Consider the following 22,760-nt stretch of genomic DNA (forward strand, 5'->3'; position numbering starts at 1 on the left):
CTGCTATCATGTCTCCCCTAGTCCTTCTTTCTCTTAAGCTAAACATACCTAGTTCCTGCAACCGTTCTTCATATGTTTTAGTCTCCAGTCCCCTAATCATCTTTGTTGCTCTTCTCTGCACTCTTTCTAGAATCTCCACTTGTCCCAGCTGCTGCCAACCTAGCAATTTGAAAGCATGTAAAAAATGGAAGTAGAACAATAGGAACCACCTTTGGTGGGAAGGTAACAATGCTCCATGCCCCTTCGGTGTTTAGCCATGCCGGCCATATGACCACAGAGACATCTTCAGACAGCACTGGCTCTTCAGCTTTGAAACTGAGATGAGCACTGCCCCCTAGAGTCAGAAATGGCTAGCACATATATGTGAGGGGAACATTTACCTTTTATCCCCCAAATAAGCCCCAATTAAGATTATCAGCTGGACAGATGCATTTAATGCCATATTAATAAGACATAACTGGAAAATAAGCCCTAGTGAATTTTTGGAGCAAAAATTAATATAAAACCCATTCTTATTTTGGGAGGAACACGGGTATATATGTAAACTTGAAGCTTTAAAAAGGGAAGATTAAACACTAATACAAATTAATATGAAATAAGGGAAAGTGGAGAGGAATCCCACCTATTTCCCATCACTGTCAACAATTATTTCCTTGCTTCTCAGTTTGCTCATGGCCGTCTTCACATCTTTGTTTCTCAAAGTATAGATCAAGGGATTCAACATAGGAGTGATAATATTGTAAAGGAGGGAGACCAGTTTGTCCACTGAGAAAGTGGAGAAGGGACGAGCGTAGATGAAGATGCAAGGTCCAAAGAACAAAGTCACTACAGTTAGGTGGGAAGCGCAGACGCTGAGAGCTTTGCGGCGCCCATCAGGAGAACGTATTTTCACTAGGATGGTGGTGTAGGAGGTCAACAAGATGATAAAGCAGCTGGTGGAGATAAGGCCACTATTGGAGACCATGAGGAGCTCGATGACATATGTGTTGGTGCAAGCCAGTTTAATGACCGGTGGCACATCACAGAAGAAGTTGTCCACGCAGTTGGGTCCACAGAAGGGTAACCGCATGGTGAGGATAGTCTGGACTGTGGAATGGATTAAACCACCCATCCACGAGGCTGCTACAAGCCAACTACAGAGCTGCCTATTCATGATACTGGGATAATGCAAAGGCTTGCAAATGGCAACATACCTGTCGTAGGCCATGACGGTGAGGAGAAACATCTCTGCAGCACCTACAAAGTGGAGAAAAAAGAGTTGGACCATGCAGGCCTCAAAGGAGATGCTTCTCTTCTCAACCAAAAAGTCAACCAGCATTTTGGGAGCTGTGACTGTAGAGTAGCAAAGATCCAGGAAGGACAGATTCCCTAGCAGGAAGTACATGGGGGTGCGTAACTGGGGAGCAAACCCCACCGTTAACATTATGAGGGTGTTTCCTATGATGGTGGCTGTGTAGACTAGGAGAAAGACCACAAAGAGAGCAACTTGGGATTGCCATGTGGGAGAAATGGCTGCCAACAGGAATTCATTGATCGTTGTGCCATTCTTTTTCTGGAAATCCATCTTATTGGCAGTTGGAGGTTGAGTGGTGGTGGAAGAGAACAGATTCCTTCTATGAGACAGCAGGATTCTTTCTTCAGATATGATTTGCTTCCAAGGGAAAGGAAAGCCCAAACAAAAAATAATAATGTCATTATTAATAAGATGTGGAGACTCTAGAAAGAGTGCAGAGAAGATTAATAAAGATGATTAGGGACTAGAGGCTAAAACATATAAAGAACAGTTGCAGCAATAGAGGGTTGCAGGCAGTAGGCCCCGGTATGGCCGTACTGGAGCCTGCCCGGAGCACCGGGTACCCTTCCCGTACGGTGCTCTGGAGAGCCCACCCACCTACCCGCACTCCTTACCTGTCCTTTAAAGCCTTCGGCGCTTCCACACATGCGCATGGCGCATACAGCGCCTATGCTACGCTACGCCGTGAAGCTGGAGCATCGTGGAAGCTTCCGGAGGTGTTGCTGGAAGGTAAGATGCATGTGTGCGCTGCACGCATTCATGTGGAGGATGCCAGGCCCCGTTGCAATCGTACCAGTTGCAACGGGATCCGGAACCCAACACTGAGTTGCAGGAACTGGGCATGTCTAGTTTAATGAAAAGAAGGACTAGGGGAGACAGGACAGCAGTGTTCCAATATCTCAGGGGTTGCCACAAAGAAGAGGGAGTCAAACTATTCTCCAAGCACCTAAGAGTAGGACAAGAAGCAATGGGTGGAAACTAATCAAGGAGAGAAGCAATTTAGAACCAAGGAGAAATTTCCTGACAGTTAGGACAATTAATCAGTGGAACAGCTTGCCTCCAGAAGTTATGAATGCCCCAACACTGGAAGTCTTTAAGATGTTGGACAACTATTTGTCTGAAATGGTATAGGGTTTCCTGCCTATGTGGGGGATGGGCTAGAAGACCTTCAAGTTCTCTGCCAACTCTGTAATTCTTTTATTGCTTATCCATGTAGCTTCTGTCTGTTTCTGCCCTCGTTAAACAAACTTTCCTCAATAAGAGTCTTTTCAAATATTTTGGGATTACAATCCCAAAAATTTGGAGACAAACATGCAAATATGTAAGTCTCTCAGTGTTGATGTATGAATATCAAACTCACATTCATACTTGAAATTCAAAATTTGTTGAAACTAGTAGAATAATAAATAATCATGTTAATATGTAATAATTAGGTAATAAATCTCTAGCTCTGATTCAGTTAGATTCTTGGAATTCAAAATACTTTCTAATAACATGCTACTAAGTAAGGTTTCCTACTTTCAATATTATCGTTCACAATAATTTATTGAAACATTGCAAAAAATAGAGATAATGAGCAGATCAAAACTTTGGATAGCAATAGGAGCGAGCCTAATCAGCCCTTCAGTATATTATGTAGCTATAATTTCTCCTTTTTAAAAGTTATTTGTATTGATTTTTATTAACATACACAAAAAAAGAACAAAACACGAAAATAATAGTGATGGTGATGTATGCATTGTTAAAGAGAAAAAACAGCACAAAAATGCTTTAACAATAAAAGTGAAAAAGCATGACAAAGAAAAAAGAAAATATAATAAGGTACTTATTATTTGTTATTAAGGTACTTATTATTATTATTATTATTATTATTATTATTATTATTATTATTATTATTATTATTATTACTACTACTACTACTAGTAGTAGTAGTACTGTAATAGTTTATTGTTATAATGCCATATTCTTCTCTGAATCTCTGCAGACAATGGCAACATTCACATCTAACAACTTTAAAGAGAGTAGCAAATCCATCAAGCAGTTTTTCAAAATCTAAGTTTTTATATTTAATACTGGTTTGAAAGAAATAATAATAATAATTTCTGATTGGTATACTCAACATGTCAAGAGTAATTGCCTCTCTGGAGAGGGTTACATTTTAAAACAAATTCTAGAAGTTAAATACATTGAATTATGTGCTGGTCATTCAAAATATTAAACAGAAAATTAGTTAAATCAAAGAAACAATAGCAAAAAAAATTTTTTCATTCATGGTGGATTCCCTTTGGTATTTTCACACTTTAACTTGTTAAGATTTCATGCACACACATATAAGGAACTTTTTTTTTTAGAAATACAGATGCTAGTCTTTAAATGAAAACGTTTCCATCAACTGAATTATACTCATAGTTTTCTCCATGTCTGGAGAAGCGGGGAAGGAGAGAGAGACACAGAGAGAGAGAGAGAGAGAGAGAGAGAGAGACAGACAGACAGACAGAGAGAGACAGAGAGAGAGACAGAGAGAAAGTCAGAGAGAGAGAGATAAAAACAGAAGGAATGACTTCATAGAGGAACAAATGAATAAATACTTGATATAATACCCCAGTAGTGTATTCATATTTAGCCCCAGCTTACCTGTGAATTCTATGATTTGGAGACAAAAAATAGGCAAGAACTGATTGCATCAAGTCCTACTTATTAGATACTTTTGTCTGGTCTTTGAAAGAAAGAGAATACTGCAATAAAATCTTCTATTCCTATAACTTGGATTCAATAACAATAACAGTAATTACAGTATCATCTCTATATGGTTTGCAAAAATATCTAAAGCCGAATTTATGGTCAATATTGCAGAGTCAATGTTCAGATTCCAACTTTTATGCGCTTCTTCTTTGAAGAAAAATTTAAGGAGATTAAGATTATTCTACCAGATCTGTCTGCTTTACCTTACAAACTTGCCCTGAGGTTACACATATTTGCCACTGTCAAATCACATCTTAAAACGAGGGGCATCAGTGCTTTGGGGCATCAGTGCTTTTGAATTTGCCCTGTCTCTAATCATAAAACAGGCAAATGAAAGTATGGGGAAAAAAATAATAGATCTCTTTGGACGTCAGCAAGATAATTGGGAGTTCTCATTAAAGATCTGAGTAGATTGCTTGCTTGATCCATTAGCCTCAAAGAAAATGATGACAAAGTTTTAGCCAACTTACATTTTAGAACAATTAAGTTAAAGCTAGTAGAGTATTTTGGCTGATTGAAAAGTTATTCTTATTTGTTCTTTTGCTTGCTTACTTGTTTATACATTTCCTGTTTTGTTATACATCAAATGTATCAAATCAAATTTTATTACAGTCATAGACCACCATATGGTTATAACAGGGGTGGGTTCTGGCAGAGACTACTGCCAGTTCCCTCAGGGATGCCTCATGCGCACTTGATGTGTCCTGTGTGTGCATGAGCAGAAGCAAAAAAACAAGATGTTGGCGCCATAGGGAAAACTGGTTTGGGGGCGTGGCAGGCCTGGGTCACTGCCGGTTCCAGCGACCCAAGCCGCCAAGTTGCTACTGGTTTGGCTGAACCAGTCTGAACCAATAGGAACCCACCACTGGGTTATAAGTACTGAAAATCGAGCAATATGCATCATTGATCATAATCATAATAATGATTATAATCATGGGCACACTTTATCATGGACTTGTGTGAAAGCAAAAAAAAAAAAAATTGGGCAAAAATACATAGATGGCTAGAAAAGATAATAGGGAAACATGTAAATTTTAAACTTGAACTGTTTTTATTAGGGATAATATGAGGAAAAAAACTGATAAGAAAAGTATGTATTTAATATTACATGTCCTAATAGCAGCGAGGATTATCTATGCACAATGAAGAATCCACAACCTTCATAGAATAACTAATCCTCTGTTATTCAGATCTTATCACTATGATGTTTTTCTTTATATTTAAACAAAATTTAAATAGTTGCAACTTTTACCCATTATTGCTATCCTCACTTTTTGGCTCCATAGAAGATAATTTTGTAGCTTCTTTTGATAAATCTCGACATAGCTTTTATGTTGTTAGCCCTTTGAGGTAGCCCAGACAAGAAGCATAGACAAGTGTTTGAACTCTTATCTTTGTTGTAAGGTTATATTAACAGAATCTTGGAAGTCTCAAAGTATTTCTACCTCCTTTCCTTTTAGTGTCTTTAGAAAACTAGGGAGGGCCTCTTCTGAAATATTTCCCATGACATCTTCCCTTCTGTGGGTTCAGACATCTTTAAATGTTGGTTGTCCAGTCTGATACTCTCCCTCCTGGTCATTCTCACATACTATGATGCATCTCACCCTCTCTTCCTTTGAGATTGAACATCTCAAGTTCCTTCAACCTACTGTCATTGGTTTGGTCCTCAGATCCCAGTGTGTTGTGATCTGCCAGTAGCTTGCAGAGCTGGCAGCAGTGTCAGACAATGAGGAGGTTAGGGAGGAACATGGGCCAGTCCTGGAGTCTCAGACAAGGGCACTGCATTAGAGGCAGAGATGGGGCCAAGGCCATTTAGTGGTGATATGCTGCCTCCGGAGTCTGACATCAGCGAGGCAGAAGAACAGTGTGAGCCTGTTCCCAGTGTGCACATGCACAGAGCTGCCAGAAGGCAAGAACAGTTAAGACAAAAGGAGTGACTTGGGAGTAAGGCTTGGAGATGATTGGCTCCTCCCATAAGACATAAAAGAGGAGCAAATTGGACGTGAGCCTTTGCAGGAAGCAATTTTGTTCATTCTGGTCGGTTCATACTCTGAAACTCTGTTTGACTCTGTGTTTCTTTTGGCCTTTTGGCAATTAGGTCTCTGGTAGCATTTCAAGGGAGATAAAGGTGGGTGCTTATCAGCAGCATTACCCTGAAAGACTGTGGCAGACATCTGTTGGACTCTCCTCAGACTGTTTCTGAATCATTACGGGTTGTGAATGACTATAATTCACAGCCATTTAAATAAAAAGAGGGTTTTGGGACAAAAAGTGTGATTTATGCTTTCTCAGGAAGCCTAGGTCAGAACACAGTGTCATCTTCATGGTTATTGGAATGTCGTTGTATTTAAATACAACGACAATAAAGATTATACTTAATTCTCTGCATATGTTCTAATTGATAAATGGGACTGAGAATGTAGTCTCACCAATGCCAAGTACATAGTGATTGTATGTATTCGCATATGTAGTTAAACAATTTACATGGCTGTCCATCACATAGCAATATCTATAGCAATAGCTGGATGATGTACAAGAAGGTTAAACCAAACAAAAACAATAAGTCTTTGGTATAACACTTCTTCCAATGCATCACAGAACTGAATTAGTCATTCTGGAAGCTGCCTTAGACTACTCGTTCACGTTCAGCTAATTGTCATTCTCCACACCCAAGAACTTCTCTGATACAGGGATGAAATTCAGCAGGTTCTGACAGGTTCTGGAGAACTGGTAGCGGAAATTTTGAGTAGTTCAGAGAACCGACAAATACCACCTCTGGCTTGTCCCAGAGTGGGGTGGGAATGGGGATTTTGAAGTATCCTTCTCCTGGAGTGGGGTGGGAAAGGAGATTTTGCAGTATTCTTCCCCTGCCATGCCCACCAAGCCACAGCCACAGAACGGCAGCAAATGTTTTTGAATTTCATCACTGCTCTGATCCAGTATTTCCAAGCCATGGCCATATCGAAAAAAGTTATGCACATTCTGCATTATAAAGAAGTAAGCTTCTTTGGCATTATCTTTGCCAAAGAGTGAAAGCATAAAGTAGATTTAACCATTGCTGGAAAAAAATTTCCAGAAAATTCTTCGAATGAGAGAAGTTTTGAGATCATCTCTTGGAATTCTGCTGAATGCTCCATTCTAAGTATTACTCCTCCTTCATTCCCATTAGATAACTCAAAGCGGGTGTATGTAGTTAATTGTGTGGTTCCCACCAGGGGTGAAATCCACTTACCTTTGCCAGGCAGGTGGGTGGAGCCTGCTACCAAGCGCGCCTGGCAAGCGAGTAAGCGAACAGCGAGGCAAGCAAACAGTGAGGGGAGGAAATCCGCTGTGCCATGCAATTTAGATTACCTAGAAAGCAGGAAATATTGCTTTCTAGCTAATATAAATCATGTGGCACAGCTGACTGTCAGAAAAACTGGTTCATCATTTTTTTACTACTGATTCAGGTGAACAGCAGGCATCTTTGCTACCAGTTCGGGCAAATCCGATCCGAACCAGTAGTATTTCACCCCTGGTTCCCACACAAAACACACACAGATGCACCGTGAGAAGACAGCAGAAACAAATGAGACTCATCCAGCATTTTACTGCATGACAGAGAGGAAATCAGGTTTCAAGTGATCTATACATAGTCCTCAACGTACAACCATTTGTTAGTGACTGTTAAAAGTTACAAAGGCACTGAAAAAATGATTTATGACCACTTTTCACATTTACGACCATTGCTGCATCCCCATGGTCACCTGATCAAAATTTGGATGCTTGGCAACTGATATTTATGACAGTTGCAGTGTTCCCGGGGTCATGTGACCACTTTTGCAACTTTGTGACAAGCAAAGTCAATGGGGAAGCCAGATTTGCTTAACAACTGTGTTAGTAACTTAACAACCACAGTGGCTCATAAAACTGGAAAGAAAGGTCGTAAAATAGGGCACAACACGGACAAGGAGTTTGTTTTGCTTAGCAGATTGCATGGTTTTTCAGAGTTTAAGTACTATTTGCTATCAGCCTGGTAAACAGGAATGCAATTTATAAATCCACAAAATGGGTAAATATATCGTCTTATACGTCCCAAAGATGCTTTTTCGAGAGGCAACTGGACTTTCTGGTTTTTCTTTGAAGATGGTTCGCTTCTCATCCAAGAAGCTTCTTCAGCTCCAGAAAGTCCTGTTGGCTCTTGAAAAAGCACCTTCGGGACAACCATGACCTGGATGATTGAGAATATCCATAGACATCATATTACATGTTTCCTGCAGAGGAGGTATTGAAGAACCATCTTTTTCATGGCGGTCGTTATTTCCTTGTTCCGGAGGGTATAAATGATGGGGTTGAGAAGGGGAAATATGATGGTATGGAAGACAGAGACCACTTTGTCAGGTGCATATTCATCAAAAGGACGGGCATAGATGTAGATGGCAGGACCAAACATGAAAACGACAATGGTGATGTGAGAATAGCAGGTGGAGAGAACTTTGCTAGCTGGTTCGCCCACATTCTTCCTAAGCACACTCAGCAAGAAGGCATAGGAAATCAACAGTGCCACAAAGCAGACCACAGAAATCAGACCACTGCTGAAGATCATGACCATCTCTTCCCTGAAGGAATCAGTACAGGTGATCCTCAGCACTTGCGTGATGTCACAGAAATAATTGTCCAGTTCATTAGGCCCACAGAATGGGAGGCGGATAATTAGAACAACCTGGATCAAGGAATGGATAAAACCTCCAGCCCACGAAGCCACCACTAATATTATGCAAAGTCTTCGGCTCATCTGGACTGAGTAATGCAAAGGCTTGCAGATGGCGACATAGCGATCGTAAGCCATGATGGTGAGTAGGAACATCTCTGCAGCCCCCACAAAATGGAGGAAGAAAAGCTGAGCAATGCAGCCCCCGAAAGAAATGACTTTGCGCTCGGCGAAGAAGTCAACCAACATCTTGGGTGCAGTGATGGAGGAATACCAGATGTCCAAAAAAGCCAGGTTGGCTAACAGAAAATACATGGGGGAGTTGAGGTGTGCATCTCCTCGGATGGTAATAATAATCAGCACATTGCTTGGTAAGACGATGAGATAAAAGATGAGGAAGAGAGCAAAGAGAAAAAGCTGGATGCCACGTTCGTGGGACAGACCCATCAGTATGAACTCAGTCACGTAAGAACTGTTCTTCACTCCCGTCGATGGTGGGTGAGATGGGGCAGAAGGTGACTCTACCATCACAGATTCAACCACTCTTGTTCCAGTGTTCAATTTCTGGATTACAAAATTAAAACCCAGCAAAAGTGAATAGATGGCGGGGAAAAGAGTGGGAAATAAGAAACTGATCAACTGAATTAATAAGACAAAGGACTGACATAAGGACAGAATAATTCACATACGTCTCCAATAATTTTACCTTCTGCTACTTTATGAAAGGTAGATTCCCTGGGAAACATTTGCTGAAATAAAGGAAGAAGAAGAAACCAAAAACAAACATAAACCATGGAAGAGGAGGGGAAGAAAAAAAGAAGAAGGAAAAGAACAATATTATAGGAGATAGTAAGCAATTCAGTTTTTAAACATTGTGTTAAATGTTGATGACAGGATAGAATTGTGACAATCCCCCCCCCCTATTTGAAGCTTTCATTATATTTGCAATGCTGTGACCTTCTAATTTACATTTATGTAGTACCCTCATAGAATAAGGCAATTATTTCATGGGGAGGGATTAGAGTTGGGAAATAAGCAAATACAAATAATTCTGTTGTTTTGCAAAGTGATCTCGACTATGTGTCTGAATGGTCATCTATTTGGCAACTTCAAATTTCAATTAATAAATGCTCTGTCTTACATATTGGTAAAGGTAATCAGAATGTCACGTATAAACTAAGTGGCATTGATCTAGCAGGTGACTCTCACTTTGTAAAGGACCTAGATGTACTTATCTCTGATGATTTATGCTCCAAAGCTCACTGTTGCTAAAAAAAAGCATTAAGAGTTGTAAACGTAATTTTTTGAAGCTTTTTTTCCTGGAAACATTGTATTGCGAATTAGAGCTTATAAAACTTACGTATGCTAGACCAATCTTAGAGTATTGTTCAACTGTTTGGAATTCCCACCATATATCTGACATCAGTACAATTGAGCGGGTTCAGGAGTATTTCACGAGAAAAGTCTCACACTCTTCCGTACACAATAGAATTTCCTATGCTACTAGGCTTGAAATTCTCGGTTTGGATAACTTAGAACTGAGTCACTTGCCGCCAGACCTGGGCATGTCATGCAAAATTATACGTAGTGATATTTTACATGTAAATGACTTTTTCTGTTTTAATCGCAATAATACATGTACGAATAACCGCTTTAAACACAATGTAAATCATTCTAAAGTTGACAGTAAAAATATGATTTGTCTAGTAGAATTGTCAAAGTCTGGAATGCTGTATCTGATTTAGTTGTCTCAGCTACAAATTTTCACAGTTTCAGTCACAAATTGACTTCTGTGGACCCAATTCATATTTGTGGTCAGCAGAGGGGGTTCAGTTTTTAAACATTGTGTTAAATGTTGATGACAGGATAGAATTGTGACAATCCAATTCTGGACCCAATTCATATTTGTGGTCAGCAGAGGGGGTTCAGTTTTTAAACATTGTGTTAAATGTTAATGACAGGATAGAATTGTGACAATCCACACACACACACACATATTTGAAGCTTTCATTATATTTGCAATGCTGTGACCTTCTGATTTACATTTATGTAGTACCTGTAGTTTCACTCACAAATTGACTTCTGTGGACCCAATTCATATTTGTGGTCAGCAGAGGGGTGTGTGTGCATAAGTGCACTAATGTGCCTATTGTCCCTGTCACTGTATTTTTCTCTTACTCTTGTTCTCATTTTTGTTTGATAAATCCCAATAGATAAATAAACTTTTAAAGACAGTTATGTCCTATTGCATGCATGGAACATTCTCTGTGAGGTAAACGGCTATTGGGAAATAAAGGCGTATCTGATATCAATGAGTCACAGCTCCATTTATTGTGATTAATAAAGTTTTAGTAATACCTACCAGCAACAAAGTTGAAGAGAGGAAGCAACCTCCTTCTACCAGAAAAGGATCGGCTGCTCTGAGAGGACCATCTTCTCAACAACATATAGATTGATCTACAAAATGCAACAACATAATAGCTTAAGGATCTGGGCTCAGGCAACACTTAAGGAATTACGGTAGACAATTCGAAGATATGTGAATTCTGTGGGGAATCATTAAAAGTGCGACTTGCTTCTTTCCCTTGAGGGATGAAGAAGGCAAAGTTTTAAGGAGGTCCCCAGATGAGTCTAAAGGTTATACTCAGAGCTGAACAATATGAGGGGTTTGTGAGCAACATGCTGAGATTAAAGGACATTGATGTGTTCCTTGTTATCTGTACTCCTGTCTATTTTGTTTTGCATTTTCAAGTTTTTTAAAATTATGTTAATACCTGTATAATGTATGAAATCAAATGCCATAGAAAAAACATGTCAATGATGACATGATGTCTATATGAGAGGTTGCCATACAGAACAGGGGGTCAACCTATTCTCCACAGCACCTAAAGGCAGGTCAAAAGTAACAGACAGAAACTTATCATGAGAGATCCAACTTAGAACTAAATTGACATTTATTGACAACAATTAATCAGTGGAATGGCTTGCCTCCAGAAGCTGTGGGTGCGCCATCATTGGGTGTTTTTAAGAAGAGATCAGACAGCAATTTGTCTAGAATTCTATAGGAACTACTGATTGAACAAGAGTTGGGCTTGGAATCCTTCATGCTCCTTTCCAACTCTGTTGTTCTCTTATTTTGTCATGGTATTTACAGAAATGTCATTGTAGCCATACAAGTACCATGCCATATCATGGTTCTTGTCCACAAGGGAAAGTTCAGGAGCAAAGTCAAAAATACCCTTGACCAGTCCTAACCTTGGAAAAACCAAAATGACCTTTCTCAGATTGAAGTCCTTAGAGGGAAAAATATAGGACCACAAACATTTTTCTCTCTCTTGTGTTTAGATTTTTATGGTCTTTAAGGAAGCATTCCATTTTTAGCTTCACTTTCCAGTTTCAGGGATCCAGATTAAAAGGGAGTAGAAAAGGAAGGAAGGAAGGAAGGAAGGAAGGAAGGAAGGAAGGAAGGAAGGAAGGAAGGCTATCTGCATGAGAAGCTAGAAAACAGCTCCTGATTTGAGGTGGCAATATTAGATGAAGACTTGCAACTATTCCCTTCAAAACCATGTGTCAGGGTTCCAAATAGCATCCAAAAGTAAATTAGAGTCCAAGGCAAAGTATTGCTCAAAGTTCCAATTTATTAAGAGAGCCACCTTGGCACATCTGGGAAAACCTGAATCTGAAAGCTTCCTGGTTTTCCCCACCCAGTTAAAAGTTCAAGATCTTGTCCCCACACCCACAAGCCCATCACATGGTCCAATCTCCCACTGCCATGCTGGTAGTTCCACCCATCCAGTTCTGGTCAAGTTCAGAGATAAAGGATGACCTTGGCTTTCTAGAAAGAATTTTGTTGTGACTACATAGTATGTGACTCCTTACAACCCCCCCTCCCATTTTCCCACAATAGAAAATGCATAGCAGAATAATAGAAAGTACGGCAGGCCAAAACCTAAAAGAAAAGATGGCTGCAGTCCTGACACCATGAGGTTTTCTACATCTCTTATATTTAACTGCAGTTTTAGGAAGAAAGTAGGCAGAGGTGAGTTTCACATAATTTTACCACCAGTTCACCGTGCATCGAAAATGGGAGCACACACCTGCGCATATGCGCAGCTTTCTGTGCATGCACTTTGCTCACATGCACAGCTTTCATGCATGCACGTGACATAGAAAACGTGGCTAAATAGGACAGTATGGCACCGGGGTGGGTGAGTGGGCCCAGCTGCAGGTTGCCACTATCAGTTTGCCTGAACTGGTCCTAACCAGCTGAATACCTCCACTGGAAGTAAGTAAGTAATCTGTAAAACAAAGCCCTGGATTCTAGAACCATGTTTGATTGCAAGAACAGTTCTAAGGGTCTTATACACCTGCAGACAGACTACAGTGCTTTTTGGGGAACATACCTATCTATCCTCTCACAAAGACAAAATAAAAGCTAGGGTGATAGGAAGCAGTGACGTGCGGTGAGGTTTATGGCTGGTGAGGCTGGTGATGTCATCAGCGCGAGCCGCAGTCCCCATCATGTTGACTCAGGAAGGCGGGGAATGGGACCACCTGTGCAGGAGGGAGGCTGAAGCTAGAGGAGCCTCCTGCACACGTGGTCCCATTCCCGGACCACGTGTGTAGAAGGGTCCTCAGCGCCTTTTCCCTTTTTTTTTATTTTCATGATGAGAGCGGTGAGGCTCTGCCTCCCCTGCCTCCCCTGACCGCACGTCACTGATAGGAAGCAATTTCATCATCATTAGGTAGTACTAACCATAGCCAGAGCTCTTAGACTTATATATCACTTCATAGTGCTTTTACAGCCCTCTCTAAGCAGGTTTACAGAATCAGCCTCTGGCCCCCAACAATCTGGGTCCTCATTTTACCAACCTCGGAAGGATGGAAGGCTGAGTCAATCTTAAGCTGGTCAGGATTGAACTGCTGACAGTAGGCAGGGTCGGCCTGGGTTAATGCATTCTAACCACTGTGCCCCCACAGCTCCGGTAGGAAGAGCTTCACCAATAAATTACTTTTTTTAAAAAGAAACTAGTGAACTATTTTGGGTCATATTTTGTGTCCACTCCCATCAAGATGCCCAAATGTGACCAAGAATCTCAAAAATATGAAGAACAAATAATCCAATCTGCAGTAAGTGGCTTTCCTATAATCCCCATCACCTCAAACCATGTACCTTTAATATCATTTACTGTCCACTTTTTTTAAAAAAAAGAACAAATGTCCAGTAAGAACAAATGTCCAGTAAGATGCCGAGTTATTATGCAGCAGTGAGCAATACTTTAAGAAAAGGGAAGTCTCCTTCAAATCAAGCTCAACTCTTGATAACTTCATGAACATGTCCATGTATTGATAACAGTACAGAATTGATTTTTAAATGCTTTTCTTTGGGGAGGAATTGTTATCTCCTAGTCTATGTTAGAGGGATATGGTGGCTCAGTAGCTAAGATCTGAGCTTGTCGATCAGAAAGGTTGGCAGTTCAGCAGTTCGAATCCCTAGTGCCGCGCAATGGAGTGAGCTCCCGTTACTTGTCCCAGCTTCTGCCAACCTAGCAGTTCAAAAGCACGTAAACATGCAAGTAGAAACATAGGAACCACCTTTGGTGGGAAGGTAATAGCATTCCAGGCGCCTTCGGCGTTTAAGTCATGCCAACCACATGACTATGGAGACATCTTCAAACAGCACTGGCTTTCGGCTTTGAAATGGAGATAAGTACCACCCCCTAAAGTTGGGAACAACTAGCGCATATGTGCGAGGGGAACCTTTATCTTTACCTTAGTCTATCTTACTGCTTATTGCTGATCACCCTTTCAATACTAACTATGCCCAGCCCTGCTTAGATAATAAATACTGGCTAAATACTTCTATTGAGATGGCCAGGCCAATATTGTAAGTAATGTCTGGGAAATCTTATGGGCCACTGAAGGGTTTTTCAGGGGTAATTTGTCATTGCCTTCTTTTTAGGGCTGAGAGAAAGTGTCTAGCCCAAGGTCACCCAGATGGCTTTCTACCTCAAGTGGGTCTAGGACTCGTGATCTCCTGGTTTCTACCCTGGTGCCCTAACCACTACACCTCTTTCCTTCAAATTACAGAAAAAGGCAAATGAGAGGACTCAAGTGTATTGGTTTGAAAAAAAGACTAAGTAAATACATGTACATAACTCTGTGAGTCAAATGTATTTCTTCCCTGCCTCTGGATTTGTGAGAAAGTAACTCATTTCATTAGGGATGTGGTGGCTCAGTGGCTAAGATACTGAGCTTGTCGATCAGAAGGTCAGCGGTTCGAATCCCTAGCACTGCGTAACGGAGTGAGCTCCCGTTACTTGTCCCAGCTTCTGCCAACCTAGCAGTTTGAAAACACAGTAAAAATGCAAGTAGAAAAATAGGAACCACCTTTGGCGGGAAGGTAACAGCGTTCTATGCACCTTCGGCCTTTAGTCATGTTGGCCACATGACCATGGAGATGTCTTTGGACAGTGCTGGCTCTTCGGCTTTGAAATGGAGATTAGCCCCGCCCCCTAGAGTCAGGAACAACTAGCACATATGTGCAAAGGGAACCTTTACCTTTACCTTAACTCATATCAGTGACAATTAAGAACAGAGCAAGGACAATATACATCCTTCTTTCCTAATAATGCTGCATCTATACTCAATCATCAGCTTTCCTTGTAGGTAGAGACCATGCCTGTGGTGTCAAAAGAAAATCAGGAGTTTGGTAGCAGGTTTTCTGACTAGCCATTTCTTTTCTTTTTTTTTATTTAAAGCATATGCTTTGATAAGCAGCAGTTCCCTTGATTTGGTGCATAAAATGTCTACATCACAGATTCTTAACTGGGCAACTTTAAGAACTTTGACTCCCAGAATTCTCCAACCAGACATACTGGAAAATGGAAAGTTTATAGCACTTCTTGCTCACTTTCCTTTCAAATAGAAAATAATTTAGGTGGATCCCAATGACTTTTCATGCAGTGGACTTACAAGTATTGGCTATTAACATTCCCGTGATATGTATCTACCCTTCACGTCATTTTAATCAAAGTGATTGGACTTTCCTGAATGAAAAGGACATGTCCAGAGACAGAGGGTAAATTTTCCTTGAGCTTTTCCAAAGCCACTTTCAAATCTTGATTCCCCGGGGTATAAATGAAAGGATTCAGGACAGTTGTAGTGACTCTGTAGAGAATAGAAGCTGCTTCATCCAAGGGAAAGCTGTAGAAAGGATGGGGATAGATGTAGATGCAAGGAATCAAAACTCAAATTTACTATCATGATATGAGATGTACAAGCAGAGATAGCCTTGCTCTGGCCTGGAGAAGACTCTGTCTTGAGCTGAGTATCCCTGAGAGAAAGGGATACCCAAGCTAGTGTTACCTTAGACATGGGAGCCAATAGGATGACTTTGACCCAATTAGGAAGGAAATGGTCTTGCCCTCAGGAGTCAAAACTGATTTGAGGCATGCAAAACACACACACACACACACACACACACACACACACACACACACAAATTCAGAGCATCATGAGGAACAGGATCTTTTGGGAATGGCCCCATAGTTATGATATGACTTTCCAAAAAAAATTATCCTTGCCATTCAGGGTGAAGTATCTTCTGAAAGGTCTGTTAGAGTCAAGGATTCAGACATTGCATGACAAGTCTCTTCTTGTCCTAAAGGTGCTTTTTCAGGAGGCAACTGGACTTTCTGGTTTTTTGTGGAAGACATTTCACATCCAAGAAACTTCTTCAGCTCTGACTGGATAGTGGGGAATGGAAAGATTTATACTTCTTGCAGACAGCTGGTCATTTGCATTATTTTAGTACAATACAATACAATAGTAGAGTTGGAAGGGACCTTGGAGGTCTTCTAGTCCAACCCCCTGCCTAGGCAGGAAACCCTATACCGTTCCAGACAAATGGCTATCCAACATCTTCTTAAAGACTTCCAGTGTTGGGGCATTCACAACTTCTGGAGGCAAGCTGTTCCACTGATTAATTGTTCTAACTGTCAGGAAGTTTCTCCTCAGTTCTAAGTTGCTTCTCTCCTTGATTAGTTTCCACCCATTGCTTCTTGTTCTGTCCACAGGTGCCTTGGAGAACAGCTTGACTCCCTCTTCTTTGTGGCAACCCCTGAGATATTGGAACACTGCTATCATGTCTCCCCTAGTCCTTCTTTCTCTTAAGCTAGACATACCCAGTTCCTGCAACCGTTCTTCATATGTTTTAGTCTCCAGTCCCCTAATCATCTTTGTTGCTCTTCTCTGCACTCTTTCTAGAGTCTCCACATCTTTTTTACATCATGGCGACCAGGACTGAATGCCGTATTCCAAGTGTGGCCTTACCAAGGCATTATAAAGTGGTATTAACACTTCACGTGATCTTGATTCTATCCCTCTGTTGATGCAGCCTAGAACTGTGTTGGCTTTTTTGGCAGCTGCTGCACACTGCTGGCTCATATTTAAATGGTTGTCCACTAGAACTCCAAGATCCCTCTCACAGTTACTACTATTGAGCACGGTACCATCTATACTGTACCTGTGCATTCCGTTTTTGTTGCCTAAATGTAGAACCTTACTCTTTTCACCATTGAATTTCATTTTATTAGATAGTGCCCAATGTTCAAGTTTGTCAAGTGAGTCGTTAAGATCCCCCACACACCCCAGAGGTTTATCTGTGTCATCAGGGTCAACTGAGTGGTACAAATGAGTGTGGAGCCTTCTTGGAACTGTGTTGTAGGACTGAAGAAGCTTCTTGGATGAGAAGCGAAACGTCTTCAAGGAAAAACCAGATAGTCCAGTTGCCTCTTGAAAAAGCATCTTTGGGACAACCATGAATGACCTGGATAACTTAGAATCTCCATAGACGATAAGTCTCTTCTTGGTATTGCAAAGCAAAATGTTGACATGGAATAAAAAGCAACAAAATTGGAAGGGACATTGGAGGTCATCTAAAATCCAACCCCCTACTCAAACAGGACAAGCTATTCCATGGGTGTCAAACGCAATTGCATCATGTGACATATTGTGCCATATCACAACATTTTTTGCCCTTGTAGAGCAGGGTGGGTGTGGCCTGTGCATGATGCCTCCGCCCCATGGGCCACCAGTTTGACAGGCCTGACCTATGCCCATTCAGAGAAACGGTTGTCCACTCCCATCTCTTTCTGAAAGACTGCCGTATTGGAGCACCGACCATTTCTGAAGGCAAGCCATTCCATTGGTTGATTGCTCTCCCTATTAGGAAATTTCTCCTTAGTTTTAGGTTGCTTCTTTTTTTTTGTTTCCATCAATTGTTTTTTTGCCTTACCTTCTGATGCTTTGGAAAATAGTTTGACCCATTTGTCTTTCTAGGAGCAGTTCAAATATTAGAACATTGCTATCACATCTCCCCTAGTCGTTCTTCTCACTCGACTAGACATATAAAATTCCTGCAACTGTTCTTTTTATTTTTATTTTTTTGCCTCCAGCCCTCTAATCATCTTTATTGGCCTTCTTGGCACTCTTTCCAGAGTTTCAATCACTTTTTTTTTATATTGTAGTGACCAGAACTGGATGCAGTATTCCAAGTAGGGTCTTTTTAAGGCTTTATAAAGTAGTATTAGAACTTCGTGTGATCTTGATTCTATCGCTCTATTAATGAAATCTAGGATTGCCAGGAAATGTATATGAACAAATGAATATTACACATTTAAGTAAAGATGAATGATACTGTTTTATTGAATTATTGTTATTAAGATATCATTTGCAACACTTAGATAATTCTACATGCATTTCAATATTGTGAATAAATAAAATATATTTTAAAAATTATGATGACTTCCAGCAAACAGTTTTCTCATGATTAATTTCTAATTCTCCAAGGGAGGAAAATACTTCTAGAAAACCCTAAATCTGCTCTGTCTGATGGAGTCCAGGAGACTCTGGATTTGTTGTATGTTTTTTTGGTTGATTGGTTGCTTGTTTATTAAATTTTCTATGCCACCCATCTCCCCTGTAAAGTGACTCAGGGCAACCTACAGGTTCTAAAACAAATATGAAAATATGAAAGCATTAAAATTGCACAGATTACACAGTACATGTGTTGTACGCCTAAGTTTTGTGTGTGTATATAAAAATATGTTTGTTAATAAAATATTTTAAAAAAATTAAAAATGGAAAAAAAATAAAATTGCACAGATTAAGATTTTAAAAATTAGATGGGTTGCCATATCTGCGAGAAATACTCACCTGCAGTATTCAGAAAAGATAACAAAAGAGAGCCATCAGCCCCCTCCCCCCCAAAAAAATTGTTGTCCAATTCCTCATATTTTCTTCTGTGGTGCAACAATGGGAAAAATGTATTTTTTCTGCACTTGGCTCATAGCCTCCCTCATATCTCGGTTTCTCAAAGTATATATGATGGGGTTGAGAAGAGGAGTGATTATTGTGTAGAATATGGATGCCAGATTATCCACACTGGTGTTAAACAGGGGGACAAGGTACACAAAAATGCATGGTACAAAAATGAGGCTGACTACTATTAAATGAGAGCTGCAGGTGTACAGAGCTTTCCCTCCACTCTCTCTGAAATGTCCTTGGAGTGTGGTCAAGATGATGGCATAGGAGATCAGCAAGATGACGAAGCACACCAGGGACAGCAGACCACTATTGGCCACCATGAGTATCTCAGTCACTCGGATGTCAACACAAGCCAGTTTGACAATCTGTGGAACGTCACAAAAGAAATTGTCCACTTCATTTGGCCCACAGAATGGCAGCCGCAGGACCAGGAACAACTGGCTGCCAGAGTGAAGGAGTCCTCCAGCCCAACAGAAACACAACAGTCTAATGCAGCGTGGACGGTTCATTGTGGTTGTGTATATCAGTGGGTGGCAAATGGCCACATAGCGATCGTAGGCCATGAGGGTCAGGAGGAGCATCTCTGAACCTCCAAGGAAGTGTAGGAAGAAGATCTGGGACATACAACCCGCAAATGAGATTGTCCTGCCACAGGTGACCAGGTCTGTTGCTACCTTGGGAACGACCACTGAACCCAAGGCAGTATCAATGATGGATAAATTAGCTAAGAAAAAATACATGGGCAACTTTAGAAGACGTGGATCTATATGCACCGTCAATATTATGAGAATGTTACCCAACAGTGTGGCAGCATAACACAGCATGACTAAGATAGATAGAAGGAGTTGGATGGGCCGAGATTTGGAAAGACCCAAGAAGGTGAATTCAGCAACTCTGGAGGCATTCATGAAGGTGCCAGGACCTTGCAAGGGAAACAAGAGTAGTTTAGCTTTGCAACTTTCAGCACCTTCTCCTATTAGTTCTTTGATAAATGGATCAATGAAAAAAATTGTATAGAAATAAAATGAACCCATGATGCCACATAGTGCAAAGAGAAGCAATATTAACTTCAGAATCTATTACAAGACATTCTCCAGAATGACTTTCACATGTCTACCCCGTCCATTCATAGAAATCTGAGTTTTCATAGGTCAGCAGATGCTGGGTACTATATTTCTTTGCAATCTTTGGAAATCTACCAATTCCCAGCTAAGAAAGAAGCCAGAACTTCCGCTGAACCTGAAAGCAGATTCTAAATTTTCCTCCCACCCAGAATAGATTAATTTATTCATTAACCTATTCAATTTTCATACCGGAAGAATCAAAACGAATCATTTCACATGCAGCTCATGAAGCACAATGTTTTTCTGGACAGATCACAGATAATCTCACATGAGCAGCTTCTCAAACACAGAATAATTAGATATCTCCTGAATCTTTTCCACCCATACTTCAGAGATCTGAAGATGTTTTAAAAAATAACAGTGCTAATGACAGCAGTAGTACTCCAAGTGGCATACACTGATATGATCTAATTATAAGAAGCAGAGAAATCTACTATAGAATTCACCACCAAGTAGCAGCATCCTACAATTGTCCAGCTAAGGATGAAAATGAATGACTTTCCCTAGCTAACCAAAGTCCATTTAAGATATGGTTTTTGCGGGAATCACTTGATTCTGAGCCTCTATGGAAAGTAGTGAGTAGAAGTTAGATCCTCATTCTGCTTTTTTCCTAACCCACTTCTTGGAATTTTTCAAGGGAAAAATATAACACTTTAAATAGATCATGTCTGCTGAGTAGGAATTAACTCCCACTGGGAAAAAAGTCTTAGATGTAAGTCCATGTGTGTAGCCATACATAGTTCTTGATGATCAGATATTCATCTGACTTTTGGCTTAATCCTGAAAACACAATCCTATATCCAATATGATACTTCCGACCAGGAGACAAAGTGAAGCATGAGTGTCAAGATTTATTTACGCACTCATTGTAGCAAATCATTTTCAGAGTCTTGAAAAATGTGTGTGGCAAGCTGATCTCAATGATCAGGAGTCAGCAAATCGTGTTGGGAGAATTATGCACCAGTTAAGTAGGCATGTAGCTGCAGTCTGCTAGAAAATCTGTAGGTGTCTGTGTGTATGTCTGTTATGCTTAGATTTGCCTTCTCTTGGGGTAGCTACTTACTTGCTTGTTTTTAAATCTGTACTAGGTCTTAGGTCAATAAACTATTTCTATGATATTAGAATGAGAGCAACTAGCACAGTAGAAACAGAATACTCAATATCATCCCACTCATTCCACCAAGTAATATAGGGCAGGGAGGGAGGGGGAGAGAGAGAGAGAGAGTAACCTAACACTGTTTTATAGCTATTCTGTAGGAGATGACCAGGCTGAGCCTGAGGGAAGGGTCAAACACATCATCAATCGTGAGTTCCTGCACACCTACAAGAGATCTAAGTCCAGCCCACCCTGAATTCATTTCTATTCGTAACTCCTGCTAATTTCCCTTGACTGTTAATAGTTCAGGTTCTTGTAGAGATCTTAAGCTTGCAATAAATATTTATACTCATTTGGACTGTCTGAATCTTCTGATTTCTCCTGCACTTGACACGTTACCCCAAAGAATGGACAAAACAATGGGTTGGCATCCCATCCTAAGGTCTCTAGCGAAGTCCACCTTTAAAGCATCCAACTTTCAGGCTCCCGAACTGTCCATGGCTTCTATCTCAGACATCATTTCAGCTCTAATTCCCAAGATGTATTGTTAACCTGCCTTATAGCACCTTTGTGGTCCCTTGAGGGAATAAGGAAATTGATAAAGGGAAGTTTAAGAGGAAAAAATAAAGAATAAAAGGAGTGTTTCTGAACAATGATTACAGATGCTTGTGTAACAAGTATCCCTCCATCTCGCCATAGTGGCCAGAAACTAATGACTTAGGATAGTATTAGTGCAGAAATGGAGCTTACAAAACCTTGTTCTCAAGTTCCTCAAACCTCCTTCCCAAAACAGGCAAGGTCCTCCCTGGACATCAAAGTCACCCCAAAGTTCTTAAATTGGAATTAGTAGCCCTGCTTTGTTCAGGACTAACCTACCTTCTACAAAGTTACTTTCTTTCTGAAATCAAGTGGGAGAATCTCATGTTATCTGCTCATTCTAGTTGCTTAGCGAACCTCCAAGACGTAATAAAGATCATACCCACAGATGGGTTTCTAGAGAAGTCTACTATGGTTACCTTTTTTCTCCCTCTCTCTTTTGAAAATCAAGGACAGGGTGTGACTCCTGCTTCTCCTGCCTATACCGCACCAAGCAACGCACAAGAAATATTTCAGTAGGCTCATTAAACCTTGGGGAAGCCTGTCTTTTGAGGCCCTTCCCTGGTCCCCAATCAAAATCAGATAATTGCAAAAGCAAAGGGAGATATTGCTGTAGGAAAGAGACAGACGAGGGTGACATGGATTTTTGTTTTGATGTGCCCATAGATACAACCAACTGAATGATGTTGTGGTTTAGGATGATGAGAGTTAATGGGGTACAGTGATTCTAGGCAGTGGTGGGATTCAAATAATTTAACAACTGGTTCTCTGCTCTAATGATTTCTTCCAACAGCCACTTCACCAAACTACTCAGAAAGTTAACAACCATTTCTCCCGAAGTGGCACAAACTAGCTGAATCCCACCACTGATTCTAGGGTTTGACTGGC

General features: G+C 40.6%; 3 protein-coding genes across 3 annotated transcripts; all 3 read right to left on the reverse strand.

The window, feature by feature from the left end:
- Positions 1 to 622: 622 nt before the first annotated feature.
- Positions 623 to 1,564, reverse strand: LOC309401303 (olfactory receptor 4Q2-like; the record flags this gene model as incomplete). Its single annotated transcript, XM_081970371.1, has 1 exon — positions 623 to 1,564. The coding sequence occupies one exon, from the start codon at positions 1,562 to 1,564 to the stop codon at positions 623 to 625; it is 942 nt and encodes a 313-aa protein (XP_081826497.1).
- Positions 1,565 to 8,273: 6,709 nt separating this feature from the next.
- LOC309401304 (olfactory receptor 4M1-like) lies at positions 8,274 to 9,254 on the reverse strand (the record flags this gene model as incomplete). The annotated part of the gene is made up of 1 exon (XM_081970372.1): positions 8,274 to 9,254. One exon carries the CDS (start codon positions 9,252 to 9,254, stop codon positions 8,274 to 8,276), a length of 981 nt encoding a protein of 326 aa, XP_081826498.1.
- Positions 9,255 to 19,018: 9,764 nt separating this feature from the next.
- LOC309401305 (olfactory receptor 4Q3-like) lies at positions 19,019 to 20,089 on the reverse strand (the record flags this gene model as incomplete). The annotated part of the gene is made up of 1 exon (XM_081970373.1): positions 19,019 to 20,089. One exon carries the CDS (start codon positions 20,087 to 20,089, stop codon positions 19,019 to 19,021), a length of 1,071 nt encoding a protein of 356 aa, XP_081826499.1.
- Positions 20,090 to 22,760: the final 2,671 nt, after the last annotated feature.

Source organism: Natrix helvetica (assembly GCF_964273705.1).
Source record: "Natrix helvetica genome assembly, chromosome: Z".
In the NCBI taxonomy this organism is placed as follows: domain Eukaryota; kingdom Metazoa; phylum Chordata; class Lepidosauria; order Squamata; family Natricidae; genus Natrix; species Natrix helvetica.